At 38.6% G+C, this 15,442-nt stretch overlaps 1 protein-coding gene across 2 annotated transcripts in view; it reads left to right on the top strand.

Annotated features, from left to right (window-relative positions):
• IGSF11 (immunoglobulin superfamily member 11) overlaps positions 1-6,245 on the top strand; it is a 134,226-nt gene extending 127,981 nt beyond the window's left edge. The window contains exons 5-7 of one of the 2 annotated variants that reach the window (XM_032852279.1): positions 1,037-1,159; positions 2,063-2,129; positions 3,883-6,245. In XM_032852279.1, coding sequence (XP_032708170.1) covers positions 1,037-1,159; positions 2,063-2,129; positions 3,883-4,327 — 635 coding nt within the window. In that variant the 3' untranslated portion in view covers positions 4,328-6,245. Of the gene's footprint in view, positions 1-1,036; positions 1,160-1,978; positions 2,130-3,882 lie in introns of both variants that reach the window. The other variant, XM_032852278.1, reaches the window with a different exon arrangement.
• Positions 6,246-15,442: the final 9,197 nt, after the last annotated feature.

Genomic DNA, 15,442 nt, shown 5'->3' with positions numbered 1-15,442 from the left:
CTTAACCAATGCTTGGCACATAGTAATAGCAACTACTAATCTTAGTTTTTTTATTATTACTGTAATCTGCATTTTATTTACAAGGAATAAATAATCTATGCTAATGTTGATGAATTAATAAAATACGAACAACTGAAACATTTCTGGATAATGTCAATGTGGGGGACTTGAACATGGCACTGCTCATCTCCTGCTGTGGGGAGTACCATCGACAGCCAGCCCCAGCTGCTCCCTCTAGACTCTGCCACTGCTTTGCACCCAGACCAGGTTTCGCTGAGGCTGCCCTCAACCAAGGAATGGGCACAGTGGGCCTTCGAATGCAGTCCTCCAGGGGGTGGGACTCCTTTAACAGGTGACTTTAGTGCAGGGCCTCCCCCGCAGCCTGATGGAGACTTCCCTAACCTGAGGCCTCAATCAGAGATGCCCCCTGCCTGGCCCTCCTTCCTTATCTCTCCCCTTCACAGGGTCCAGACCTGCACTGCCTTCGGAGGCACTCCCACCCTCCCCACCTCTCCATTTCCTGAACTGGTATTTCTTCCACTAAACCTTTGGCTTATCTTGGTGTCGGCTTCGTGGAGCATCTGGACTTACAGTTACAATAGTTGTTGGAAGTAACAATCAACACCCTTGAGCACAGAGTGGACGTTTTCTCCATCAAGTATAAAGTGAACATTAATGAGTTTCGTTTCATCTTGATGGCATCACATTTCCTCAGAACTGAAGTTTGATGTTACTGATCATAATTTCTCTAGCACAGGCCTTAGCCACTGCTTCCTCAGGGGAGGGCTACTCACATTTAGGACCTCAGACTAACAGCAGATTAGGTTGTAAGATTGCACTTAGGACAGCCCTCCCTCCATGTCTCTGGGTCTTTAATGTGATGTGATTTTAGTGTTTTCATGAACCAAGAAAATCTCTTTGGCAAAGGCTATGGAGGGCTCTTCAGTGTTTATTTTTGTAGTTTCCTACTGATTTCTTCTGTTTTCTTGTTTTCTTTCCCCCCTAACTCCTCACTTGATTATGATTTTTGTGACAGACCAGGTCCAGGGAACAGTCACCATTCGGAACATCAGTGCTCTGTCTTCAGGCCTGTACCAGTGCGTGGCTTCAAATGCCATCGGAACCAGCACCTGTCTATTAGATCTCCAGGTTATTTCACGTAAGTATATAAAATTCTGACATTGACTCTGAGTCTGGAACACCAAGATCTTTGTTAAACCAGGGAATGAAGAGTTTCTCTTAATTTTTTTTAGGTTGTTTGAAGATTAAGTATAAATTTTCTTGGGTTTATTAGTTATTGAAATGTTTATAAATGTCTTAGTATACTTTTCAACCTCAGCAATATGACATGTTTTTTATGACAGAATGTCTTTCTCCTCAGGATCAATAGAATCAAGTCAGTCGCTTGTCTTCAAGTGATTGCCTAGTCCTATTGACATTACAAAAACTTGTGATGATCTTATGGCCACGGCAAGACCTTCTATTATTTTCTCCTAATCCCTTTATAATCTGCTTAATTGCTAGGTGGCCAGGTCATAAATAAGCAGTGCAGAAATTTTCCCTTTATTTGAGAGTTCTGGATTATTTGAATTCCACTTACAAAAAGTAATGACCCTGTTGGGTTGAGGTGGTTGTTATTGCACTGATTGCCCGGGTTCCTCTGGGCTGATCAGACAGGTAAGCATCTTTGGCCTATTCTGCTCTGAGTGTTGTTCTACTGACATGGTGAGTCCTATAATGTCGATTCATTCAGCGAGTGTCTGTGAGCCTCCTGTGTGTGAGTCCCAGCCACTGAGGACACAGAAAACTAACCGAGGTTTAATTTTATAAGGATGCAACACTTTGGGCAATTCTGTGCATTTTAAGAAGATTCTGTGGTAAACTTACATATTTATGAAGTTGCGTGAGTGTATGCTATTTCTCTTTCTCTCTCTCTCTTTTTTTTGTTCTTTAAATCTACCTTAAATATATTTTGCAGCCCAGCCCAGGAGCATTGGACTAATAGCTGGAGCCATTGGCACTGGTGCAGTTATTATCATTTTTTGCATTGCACTAATTTTAGGGGCATTCTTTTACTGGAGAAGCAAAAATAAAGAGGAGGAGGAAGAAGAAATTCCTAATGAAATAAGGTTTGTGTGTCAGAAAATTCGTCCTACATGGCCAGTGTCTGTATTTCTATTAATTTTGGCAGCTAAGACTTCTTTGCTAATCCAATGGCTGTGATGGCCTAGACAGTTAAAGTGCCAAGTCATATTTTCTTGTATGTTATATCACTTTTACTCATTTACTGGATCATGAAAGAGGAAGAGGGTCCCATATGTGCCCAACTAGGAGGACACATGTGAAGAATTCCTTCACCTTCCGTACTTCCAAGGTAGGAGGGGTTAAGGTGGCTGCCACAGAAGAAAAGTTAGTTTAGGAAATGTATTTGACATTGGCATTTATACCAGAAGCTAGAAGGAACACCCCAAGAGCATACCAGTTCCTGTGCACACAGGCCAAAGCCATATGGCTTGGTGTGAGAGACAGTTCAGTCAAGGATATGAACATCTTCAGACAACAATGTGAAAATCATCTTTATTTTATTTTTTAAATTTTTTCATTATGTTCAGTTAGCCACTATATAGTACATCGTTAGTTTTTGATGTAGTGTTCAATTATTCATTAGTTATACCTTTAACACCCAGTGCTTATCACAGCACGAAAATCATCTTTAAAGAAAAGTGACTCTTGGCATGTTATAAGGATAGGGGAGTTCAAGCTCCCTCTCTATCCCTATCACATCGTACCACATAGTATCCTTGTTGAAAATGCTTTAATGACTCCAGTCTACTTAGCGTGATCCACAGAGCCCTTCAGGACTGACCTTCCCCTGCTTCCCTAGTCCTCTGTCACTATTTCCATGGTCACTGGTGTTCCAGTCTGTTCTGTATCCTCTCGTGCTTCAGGGTCTTTGCTCAAGCCTCCACCCTCTTCTGGCACCAAACTCCTTCCCTTTTCATCCATCTGTTTCATAAATTCTTGATCTGATTCAAGACCAGTCCAGGTATCACCTCCTCACAGAAGCTGACTCTAGTCCCTGTCCAGCCTTTCAGACTTGGAAATGTTCTTGCATTGATTGGCACTCTAGTTTGGCCATAGGCTTCTGGGTTATAGGAGCTGTGTCTTTTTTTTACATGAAACATCTAGTAGAGTGCCTGGTACTCAATAAATGTTGAATGAATTAACATCTTAAGTTAAATTAGTGACTTATCTTAGCCTCTTGTAATTCTTTACACAACAAGCTCAGTGGCTCTCTTCAAGGTCTATTTTCCTATTTAGAGCAAAAAAAATTATAAACATACATATATACATACCACACATATATATTCACACACATATTTTTTTCAGGTATGTTGGAAAGTATAGTCTGAGAGATTTGACATTACTTTTTCTACCCTTGGCTATTGAGAAGCTGAGGGAACATTTTCTTGAGTATTGTCCCAATGGGAATGAGTGCCAGAGCTGAGGACACCAGGGCTGATGCGTTTGCTTTTTTTTTTTTTTTTTTAAGATTTTTGTTTATTTATTTGACAGACAGAGATCACAAGCAATCAGGGAGGCAGGCAGAGAGAGAGGAGGAAGCAGGCTCCCCGCAGAGCAGAGAGCCCGATGCGGGGCTTGATTCCAGGACCCGGGATCATGACCTGAGCCGAAGGCAGAGGCTTAACCCACTGAGCCACCCAGATGCCCCGCGTTTGCTTTTTTGATAGTATGTTCTGTCCTGAGGATTTGTATCTCACAGACATATGGCCTTAGCAGAAGATGAAAGATTCCTGGGTTAGAGGGTAGGGTGACATTCAAGTTAATCCTGACAACAATTTTATTTCTATTCCTTTTTAGAGAGGATGATCTTCCACCTAAATGTTCTTCTTCTGCCAAAGCATTTCACACCGAGATATCCTCCTCAGAGAACAACACATTGACCTCTTCTAATACCTACAACAGTCGATACTGGAGCAACAATCCAAAAGTTCCCAGGAACATGGAGTCATTCAACCACTTCAGTGACTTGCGCCAGTCTTTCTCTCTCCACTCAGGCAATGCCAACATCCCGTCCATCTATGCTAATGGGACCCACCTGGGCCCAGCTCCGCATAAGACTCTGGTAGTGACAGCCAACAGAGGGTCATCCCCGCAGGTTATGCCCAGGAGCAATGGCTCAGTCAGCAGGAAGCCTCGGCCTCAACACACACACTCGTACACTGTCAGCCAAGCAACACTAGAGCGAATTGGTGCTATCCCTGTCATGGTGCCAGCCCAGAGTCGGGCCGGCTCCCTGGTATAGTACCTGAGTGGATAGAGCGTTCAGAAAAGAATCAGTGGAGTACCCCCATGCACAGGGAGGGCGGGATGAGCAAGTACTGGGAAAGAAGTGCTTTCCTTATAAGGATACTAGTAAAAAAGCACAAAGGAAAAGGCAATGCTGTTTGTTACCTGGCCAGTGAAATTTGTGAAATGAACTGGAATTCTTCATCTTGAAGACTCGTTTCCCCACCACAGATGTCCCAGCATTCTATTCAAAAAACTGGTTCTCATAGATGTGCCAAGCCAAGGAAAAAGATACAAGAGCAGACTAGCACTTAAAACCCAAACTGCAGTCCAGATGGGCTTGTTCTTTAATTCATGCCTAACTTAATAATTTTTCAAGAGACTCAAGTGCCAGGTGAAGTTTAAATAATGAAATTATTTAAAAATATAGTTATCTTTCAAAAAAATAATGAGCAACCCTGGGATCATCACGGTTCCCTCTTTATCTAGAGGGCTTAGTGGCATGAATGGTTCATATCGGTTCCAAGAGGGCTGGCTCTTGTATCCTAGAATCAAAACTTTTTTAAGCAAACAAAATTTGGTAAGAAATGGGGGAAAACAAAAGAAACTTCTCTGAGAAGCCCCTTCCTATTTATTTATTTATGTCTTCCTAAACCATGAATTTCATATTTGGAATATTGCTATATGACAGATTCTTGCCTGTCTGCATTTTTCTAGGGTCTGTTCTGGGTCCGTGACAATTATTGTTCATTATTTCCCGGAAAAATATTTTTTTAAAAGAAAACTCTTGTGGGGTTTTTTGTTTTTTGTTTTTTTAAATACATGAGGGGCATAGGGCTAGGAAAGAAAAGACTGTTACTAACAGCACATTCAGTGATCGTGTTTGTGGAGCCCTGTGGGAGGCCCATGCCCAGATAGAAAGAGCTGGGGTGTGTGGGCCTCAGGGGAGCAGGAAGGCAGGTGTGAGGGACAGGAGCCTCCCTGGCAGCCTCCAGGCACGGCTGGGCTGGCCGGGGCTCCCTGCCTATCACTCCAGGTTACCTTTAATGAGGGCAGCACCTGATGCCTTTTGCACTGAGGGAGATGACTTCCTCTTTGTTTGACAAGTCGAGATTGGTAGGTTGTTACAGGGAGGGCAGGAGTAGTTCTGTTGTTGTTTCCAAAATAATTCGTTTTGCGAAACAGATAAGAGTAAGACAAAAGGGATGCCTTCAGGTATGCTCCTGGGAGGGTCTACCCAATGTTTGTCACAGCTCAGGGTTGCAGTTTTGCCCACATGCATTTTACACCACTGTAAAGAGACTCCTTCTGTGATTAATTACCTGGCTTGGCTGGCCTTGGAGTTCACCAGATAATTTACAAACTCCCCACTGTCGTGCTGTGTGGATCTGGGCATACTTGTATCGGGGACTATCTCGCCTTAATCACACTTTAAGCAGCACAGAAATGATTTCGTCCCAGTATCGTTCTCTGAATTATTTATGAGGCCAACCTCGTGGTTCGATAAGAGCATCATTTTTTTCCCCAATGTTGTCTCTCACTCCCTCTTCGCACCATGCCTTTTGCCCTCTTTTCCTGCAAGCATAGTCGTCACAGGGAGTGGCTTCCTGATTCTCAGACCGTTTGAATATGTGGAAACCAGCAGCTCTTGCTTTTACCATGTTCGGGGAGGGCTAAGCTCAGAACCTAACCATTGCAGCCATTTCGATATTGATGAAATGCTGAATTTACGTTAGCATTACTTATTTTTTCCATGTGATTGTTCTTGACTTTTTAAAAATTTAAATAAATGAATGTCTATACTTTTTATAAAGAAGAGTGAAAATACCATGACAGAAAAGATACTATCAGATGTTGTTTAGAAAGCATTTATCTTGCATTTCTTTATTCTTTCTAATTATCTAAAATTCAATAAAAGTTTATTCATATAAAAACAAGTTGTCATTACTTATCATATATTAATGAATTTATGAGTTTATATTTTGTGTTCTTTTTAATGTTATAAGAATTTTCCATTCTGTTAAATAGTATACATAATAATTTTAATGAGCAAATAGTACTCTAGAAATTACTTTATCTTCTTACTAGAAATTTGAGTCCAGTTCTCATGTGTATGACTGAAGTTGTAATGACCTTTTCATACCTTGAATGATTTTCCTCTTTCCATGTCTCATGAAGTTCATGAGACCAGGTCCATGACCGCTTTTTTCCCACTCTGAATCCCTCACCTAACACGGTGCCTAATACAGGTACTGAGTAGGTGAATGACTGATGACTTCTAAACTGAAGTTGCCAAGTTCCAGCAGGGAAAGTTATGATCATGATTGTAGCTCTTGGTATATACTGGATCATTCTTTTGTTTTAGCTTTTCTTTTCTTTTTTTTTTTTTTAAGAGAGAGTGTATGCGCACATAAGTGGGAGGGGCAGGGGTAGGAGATGGAGAGGGAGAATCCCCACACAGGGCTCAATCCCACAACCCTGAGATCATGACCTGAGCTGAAATCAAGTCGGACCTCTCATCAACTGAGCCATCCAGGTGTCCTGTTTTAACGTTTTTTTTTTTTTTTTTAAGATTTTTATTTATTTATTTGACAGAGATCACAAGCAGGCAGAGAGGCAGGCAGAGAGAGAAAGAGGGGAAGCAGGCTCCCCGCCGAGCAGAGAGCCCCATGTGGGGCCTGATCCCAGCATCATGGGGATCATGACCCGAGCTAAAGGCAGAGGCTCCAACCCACGAGCCACCCAGGTGCCTCCCATTTTAACTTTTTATTTTGAGATCATGTATATATTTATATCCCATTATAAGAAATAATAGACTCCCATATACTCTTCATCTAGTTTTTCCAAATGGAAAATTTCCAAACATCTTGCAAAACTGTTATACAGTATCACCAATTGACATGGATACAGTCCATCAACCTTATTCATATTTCCACAGTTGTACATTCACTTGCTATGTGCACGGCATGCATTTAGTTACACACAACTTCGTCACGTTTGTAGATCAATGTGACTAACACCACAGTCAGATACAGGATCCCTTGTCCTACCCTTTTATAGTCACAGCTGCTTCCCTGCTCCCCAAATTCCTAATCTCTAATTTGCTATCCATCTTTATAATTTTGTCCAAGAGTGATACTTAAATGGAATTAGATACTATGTAACATTTGCAGGTTGGCTTCTTGGAATCTTTTTTGAGATCCATCCAAATTGTGGCATATATCAATAGTTCATTCCTTTTTATTGCTGAGTAGTCATCCGTGGTGCAGATGGACCAGTTTGTTTAAGCACTTACCTGTTGAAGGCTATGAGATTTGAGTTATTTCCATTTTTTGGCTATTAGAAATAAAATTGAGCACTTTTTTGTTTTGCAGGCTTTTATGTGAACGTAAGTTTTTATTTCTGAGATAAATGCCCGAGTGACCATTTGCTCCATCACCATTTGCTGAAAAGTCTTTCCTACCAGTGAACTGTTGTCGCATCTTTGAAAAAAACCATTTAGGCATATTTGTGTGGGTCTGAGTTCCTTAGCTGTTCCACTGATCTTGGTATCTGTTCTTCCACCAATACTATGGTGACCACTGTCCCTATTTAATAAGCTTTTTTTTTAATTAAAGATTTTGTTTATTTGTTTGACAGAGAGAGGGAGAGAACAAGTAGCTAGAGTGACAGACAGAAGCAGGCTTCCTGCGGAGCAGGGAGCCTGATGTGGGACTTGATCCCAGGACTCTGGGATTATGACCTGAGTGGAAAATACACCCTTAACCAACTGAGCCAGCCAGGTGTCGTCCTATTTAAATAAGCTTTAACTGATGGAGTGGTTTCTCCCACTTTCTTCTTCTGTTTTGAAATAGTTTTAACTATTCCAGGTCTTAGTGGCGTTCCATATACATTTTAGAATAAAGTGGTTTGTGTCTGCAAAACACTGGGCTGTTTTAATAGGATTGTGTTAAACCTATGACCACCTTGGGAGGACCCGGCATCTTTACTATTTGAGTCTTCAGATCTATGAACATGGTATGTTTCTCCACTTCTTTAGACCTTTTTTGATTTATTTCCTGAGCATTTTGTAATTCTCAGGATATAGATCCTGTACATGTTTTGTTGGATTTATCACTAAGTAATTTTCTTTGAAGCAATTATAAATGTAACTGTGTTTTAAAATTTGGTTTCTATATATTTGTTTTCAGCAAACAGAAATGTGATTGGATTTTTTGTGTTGATTTTGTATTCTGCAACTTGGCTGAAATAACTTTTTCAGAGTCTGGTTATTTGTTTTGTGTTTTGTTTTCTTGTTGATCCTTGGGATTTTCTATGTACAGAATCACATCATCTGCAAATAGGGACATTTATTTCTTTCTCTTCAATATGTGTGCCTTTTCTTTTTCATAAAGCTATGTTAAATACAAATGGTTAGTGTGATATGCTTTCTTTATTCCTAGTTGTAGGGGGAAAGCATTCGTTCTTTTACCATTAAGTATGGTGTTAGCTGTAAGTTTTTGTAGGTGCTTTTTATCAAATAAAGAAGTTTCACTCTAGTATTAGTTTGCTGGGAAGATATATCATTTATGGGTGTTGGATTTTGTCAAATGTTTCTCCATCAGTTGGTATAGTCATACTTTTTTGTTTGTTTTGTTTTTGCTTCGTCTGTTGATAATATTGGGTTACACTGATTTTCAAATGCTGAATCAATCTTGCATACATGGAATAAAATTGCATTTGGTCATGGTGTATAATTTTTTAAAACACTGCCAGATTTGATTTTCTAATATTTTGTTGAAGATTTTTGTATCTAATGGCCTAGAATTCTCTAGTAAAGTCATCTGTGGCTAGAGAATTCATTTTCAGCTTTTAAATTAACAATTCAATTTCTTTAATGGTTATTGGATTATTCAGGTTTTCTATTTCATCTTAATTGAGTTTTAATAGTTTCTGAGTTTGAGGAATTGATCCATCTGCTCCAGTGTGTCAGTATTTATGGACTAAAGTTATTTGTATTTTTCCCTTATTATCTTTCTAATGGAAGCAGATCTACACTGGTATCTGTTTCATTCTTGGTATTGGTGATCTGTGTCTTACTTTTATCAATATTGCCCGAAGCTTGTCAATTGTAGAGATTTTTTTTGAAGAAATAGTTTTTTTGTTTTGTTTTTTCTTTCTATTTTTCTGTTTTCAGTTTTATTAATTTCATCCTTCAACTTGCTATGGATTTATCTTTCATTTTTCTAGTTTTTTGAGGTGGGAGCAGATTTCAAACTGTTCCTCTTTTTTGATGTAAGGATTTAGGGCTGTAACTTCTCCCTCAGTTCTTTAGCTGCATCCACATATTTTGAGCTTTTGCATTTTCCTTGAGTGCTGTGTGTTTTTATATTTCCTGTGAGAATTCCTCTTTACGCACAGGTTATTCAGAAATGTGTTAATTTCCAAGTTATTAGAAGTTTTCTGGTCATTTTTCTGTTAGTGATTTTTTTTAGGTTGAAGTTAGAAAAAAAATCTATTATTTAAGTTAAAAATATGTATTATTTTAATCCTTTTACATTTTTTGAAGTTAGTTTTATGGCCTATGACATAGTCTCTGTTGGTACATGTTCTATGGGCTCTTAAAAAAATGTTTATTCTGCTGTTGTTGGATAGAATGTTCTGTATACAATTAGATCCTGTTGGATGATTGCGTTGGTCAGTTTTATATCCTTACTGATTTTCTATCTAGCAATCAGTTTCTGAAACTGAAGTGTTGTAATCCCCAAGTATAATTGTAGATTTATCTTTTTCTTCTTTCAGTTTATCAATTTTTGCTTTATGTATTTTGGATGTTTCTTTTTGGTGCAGATGTATTTAGAATCATCATGCCTTCCTGGTGGATTGATTCTTTTATCATTATGTAATGTCCATTTTTGTCTCTAGGAATTTTCTTTTCTCTGAAGTCTCTCTTATTGGCATTAATTTACCACCCTGCATTTCTAAGTTACTGTTTGCATATGGTATGTTTTTTCATCCTTTACAACAATGTCATCATATTTGAGCTTGGTGATGGGATATTGTTGGATCATATTTTTGTATCCAGTCTGCAGACATCCATCTTTTAATTATATTTAGACCATTTACATTTAAGGCAATTATTGATATGTTTAAGGCTAAAATCTATTGTATTTTTTGTTTTCTGTTTTTCCCCCTTTTTAAATGATTTGTTTCTCTTACCTTCTTGTGGGTTACTTGAATAGTTTTTAGGATTCCTTCTTAATTTATTTAGAGTGTTTTTGAATATATCACTTTGTATAGTTTTTTTTAGTGTTCATTCTAAGTATTACAATAAGCATACAGAACATATCACAGCCTACTTGTATTAACATTTTACCACTTTAAGTGAAGTGTGAAAACTTACTTCCATATATATCCCTTTTCTTTCACCCCTTTAAAAATCTTTTTCTTGATCACAATATGGTATATAATTTTTTTAATCATCAAAAAGATTTATAAAACTTATGATAAGAAGTACATTATATGCACTCATATTTCTGCTTCTTTGTTCTTTCTTAGTTTCTGATGGTCCAGGATTCCTTCTTTGATCATTTTTTCTCTGTTTGAAAAACTCCCTTTAGTTAATTTATCAGGGTAGGTGTGCTAGGAGTGAAGTCTATTAGTTTTCTTCTGTCTGAGAATGTCTTTATTTCCCCTTCATTCCTCACTGGATGTAGTATTCATGGTTGACAGTTCTTTTCTTTCAGCACTTGGAAAAATTTGGGAAGTGTTCCACCATTACTTCTTAAAACACTCTTTCAGCGTCCTTCTCTTTCTTGTATCTTTTTGGGAGTCTGATGATGGATCTTTTTTATTGTTGTACAGGTACCAGAGGCTCTCTTCATTTCTTCAATCTATTTTCTCTCTGTTGTTCAGGGTAAATCCGACTGATCTTTCCTCAGACTTACTAATTTCTATTCTCTGTTGTTTCCACTCTGCTTAGTGAGATCAGCAAGATTTTTATTTCAGTTACTATATTTTTTAGTTTGGCAACTTACATTTGATTCTTCTTAAAATTTAATCATTAATGATAATTTCACATCAAATCATATTAAAATATAATTTATATACCATAAAATTCAGCCATATGAAGTGTATAATTCAGTAGTTTTCAGTTTGTTTATAGAGTTGTTGCACAAACATCACTATAATCTAATTTTATTTTATTTCTTAAAGATTTATTTATTTATTTATTTGACAGACAGGATCACAAGTAGGCAGAGAGGCAGGCAGAGAGAGAGAAGGAAGCAGGCTCCCTGTTGAGCAGAGAGCCTGATGCGGAGCTCAATCCCAGGACCCTGGGATCATGACCTGAGCCGAAGGCAGAGGCTTTAACCCACTGAGCCACCCAGGCGCCCCTATACCCTAATTTTAGAACATTTTCATCAGTCCCAAAGAAACCTGTACCCACTAACAGTCATTCTTTATTCTACACCACCTTCAACTCCAGGCAACAACTGATTCACTTTCTGTCTATAGATTTGTCTACTCTGGACATTTCATGTAAATAGTATCGTGTGTGTGTGTGTGTGTGTGTGTGTTGTGACTGCCTTATTTTGCCTAGCATAATGTTTTCTTAGATTCATCCATGTTTTGGCTGTGCTATTGCTTTATTCCTGTTTCTTCACTGAGATTTTCTAGTTTTTCAGTTTCAAGAGGATTCATAATTGCTTATTGAAACATTTTTATTATAATTATCTCATGAGATAATTTCAACATCCAATTCATATTAATACTGGCATCTATTGGTGGTCTTTTCTTATTCATGTGATTTTCTTGGTTCTTGGGATTATGAGCAATTTTTAAATTTTCTCCTGGACATTTTGGAATTATATTATGAGACTCTGGAACCTCTCTTTTTTTTTTTTTAATATTTTATTTGATAGAGATCACAAGTAGGCAGAGAGGCAGGCAGAGAGAGAGGGGGAAGTAGGCTCCTTGCTGAGCAGAGAGCCTGATGCGGGATTTAATCCCAGGACCCTGGGATCATGACCTGAGCCAAAGGCAGAGGCTTTAGCACACTGAGCCATCCAGGCACCCCGGAACCTCTTTTTAATATTCATTTATTTTAGCCCTTATTCCCCTTGTTGAGGTGTAGCACATGATCCAGATGTGTATAAAAGTTTACTTTTCTGGGGGACACTACAGATAGCAAAAAGTGAAGTGTTTACAGTGTCTCTTTGCAGGTGGCTGGGGTAGAAGGATAGCTCCCTCTTGGCTCTGCTTACACCTTCTTGGGGAACGTTGGGCACCAATCTGTACTATGTCTTGCCTTCAAGTAGGAGGTATAAACTCACCTCTTGGCTGGACCCTGCTGAGACCCAGAAGGGAAGAAAGAGGGTGTTTACTCACACCACTTGCTATGGGACGAGAGTAGAAACTCACCTCTATGCTGCCCATCCGACCCCAGTAGATGGGAAGAAGGAAGGAAGATGGAGTGCCACATTATCCTGCATCCCTGATGGGAGGTAGGATGGAGGCTTACCTCCCCACTGGGCTTGTTGAGACCAGGGTAGGAGGAAAGTAGAGTGTCAGCTACCCTGCCTTGCACCACTTCTTTCCACCTTGTTGATACTGGATGTGAGTACAGGTTCAGCTCCCCTCACTGGGAGGGTACCAAGATCTCTTAAAATCCATCTTCTTTCCACTTGTTCAGAGTGTCTATGCTTGTTGTGTTATGTCCAGGTTTTAAAAAAATAATTGCAAGAGGGAAGGCTATCTTATAATGGGGCTACCCAATCTTGATTGGAACTAGAAATCCTAGAATATTATTTTAAAAAATAATCAGTTATATCTTATAGTACTCTACTATTCTGAGGATTCTTAGTTGTGTATTAAATAAAATTCTTATTCCTTCACTTGATTCACTCATTTCCTTCCACAAATGGTGTATTCTTTTCATCCTCAACTTAAACAGCTTCTCTACATGAAAACTCTGCTCTAGGCCTATTCACTTCCCTCAAACTAACTCTGTTTCTCTCTCTTTTTTTCTCTACCTTCCACCTATCTCTACCCAAATCTTTCTGTACCACAAGTCTAACCCAAATACTCTGTCCTAAATCCTCTTTTTCCATCTGGTGAGAAGTGGCTGTAGCTTCTCACAAGTGAGAGCATTTACTGTATGTAAGGGAATTGTCACAGTCTGTATTACATTCCTGTATTTGTGTACCTGATTGATCTCCCCCACTGGATCAAGTTATTCCACAATCATTTTTTTTTTTTTTATCTTACACTATGTGCTAAGTATTGCTTTAGGTTTGGAGATAAAAACAGGAGAAAACCACAATAGCTATTCTTAAGGAGCTCATATGACAGGAGTACAGACTTTTAAGTCAATTACTGCAATTAATGTCCTAAGTATACACATGAATGTTTGTATAAGTTTAGGTGGGACAATGTCTTCTATACCTTAGATGTGGTCACAACATCTCTGTGCCTCGTGCAGAGAAAGTGCTTGAGGGATGTGCTAAACTGATGAAATTGAAAATGGACAATTGGTCTCTTGATCTCAGTTATTAAAAGTAGCTGTCAGTTATCAGAAAATTCCCAAAGCAATGATGGATCAGAGTTATTCACCCAAGGGGCAAATAACTGTATCAACTCCTTGGGATGGGTCCTTTGGAAAAGGTAGAGATTGTATAAGAAATGCGGGGATTTGGAAGAATCCCATGGTGAGTAGCTCTGAAGTGTTTTACATAAAAATAATAATTGCTACTTTTTGCGCTTACTAAATGGCAGCACTTTAAACAACGCACTTAGCATTCATTCATTTTACCTTATCACAACCTTGTATGGAAGAAACTACTCGTATTTTACATGTGCAGAAACTGAGGCTAGGAGTTGATTAGCAATTGGCCAAACTAGTATGTATTGGCCAATTGCTTTTCTCAGTAGGTACTCCTGTCAGAGTATCTGAATGCCTGAATCAGAGATCTGGGGTCTGGGTTGTTTGCTTTCTAAAACCCTCTTTTGGACAAGTTGTATAGCTTATGTTTAGCAAAATAAGTTTACAGAAAAATGTTGAGAAGATAAAGGCAATCTAGAGAAAAGATGACCTGTAAATTCTGTGCATATGTAGTTATTTATAGCTTTTCCTCACAGCTTCCTTGTGAATAAGGTATTATTTCCCTATTTTAGGTAAAGGTAGGGCACAAAATTCTGACTGAATCATAAGACATTGACAATAGGGACAAAATTATTAGACAAAGCAATACATGGAAGTACCAGCTGTATATATAACACTGTGGACTCGGATGATAGTTGATTACTTTTGGCAGGCTGGGCAACTACATTAGATAGTTGAGCCTAAAATATTTTACACTGAAGGCACATTTCCACAACATCCATCAATTGCCCCCTTTCCCCCAAGTTCATCAGCTTTACAGCAGTTTTGCATGTGAGGCTTTGAGTAAATTATAGGACCATGTGTATGTATTTGTATGAGCTGCAATTATCCATTATATTGGACAAGTCACAGAATTCTCAAAGGCTCAAATTCATCTACAAAATGGAGACAATGGTAGCTCTCTTTAAGGACTAAATGAACTAAGGCACATAGGGTGAGTAGCACAGAGTCTGGCCATAGTAAACACTCAATGTTAGTCATTATTAGTAGTTCAGAAACTTAAATTTTTAGTTGACCAAGTCATTTATACGGACTCAGTATTCCAATTCTTTTTGCCAGAGGTAGTATTGGAGTGCTGCCCATGTCACATAGCACACTGAGACTCTTTTTCTCTAAGAGAAAGAAGAGTACCTTTATAATACCTGTAATAATTGTCTGTCTGCCCAAATAGTCCCTTGTTTCCTGCTTTCCCACACTTATTCCAAAATAGCATATCTATGTTCTGATTGCCATCAATTTAAATCACTTGAGGAAATTAAAACACAGAGTGCCTGCTGTGTATCAGACAGCATGCCAATCACTGTGTGTATCCTGTCCATCCTCCCAACACACTTCCAAGTTAGTATTATGTTGATTTTATAGATGAGGAAACCAAGGCTTACAAAGTTTCAGTAATTAGCTCAAGGTCAAAGCTGGTGAGTTATAGAGAGAGCTAAGAGTATTGTCGTAGACTGCTCCTCCATTAAGATAGCTAATAAATACTAAAAG

This window comes from Lontra canadensis, unplaced genomic scaffold (genome assembly GCF_010015895.1).
Source record: "Lontra canadensis isolate GAN:19392208 unplaced genomic scaffold, GSC_riverotter_1.0 scaffold6, whole genome shotgun sequence".
In the NCBI taxonomy this organism is placed as follows: Eukaryota; Metazoa; Chordata; class Mammalia; order Carnivora; family Mustelidae; genus Lontra; species Lontra canadensis.
Note: the sequence above shows the minus strand (reverse complement) of the source record. Positions and strands in the feature narration are given on the sequence as shown.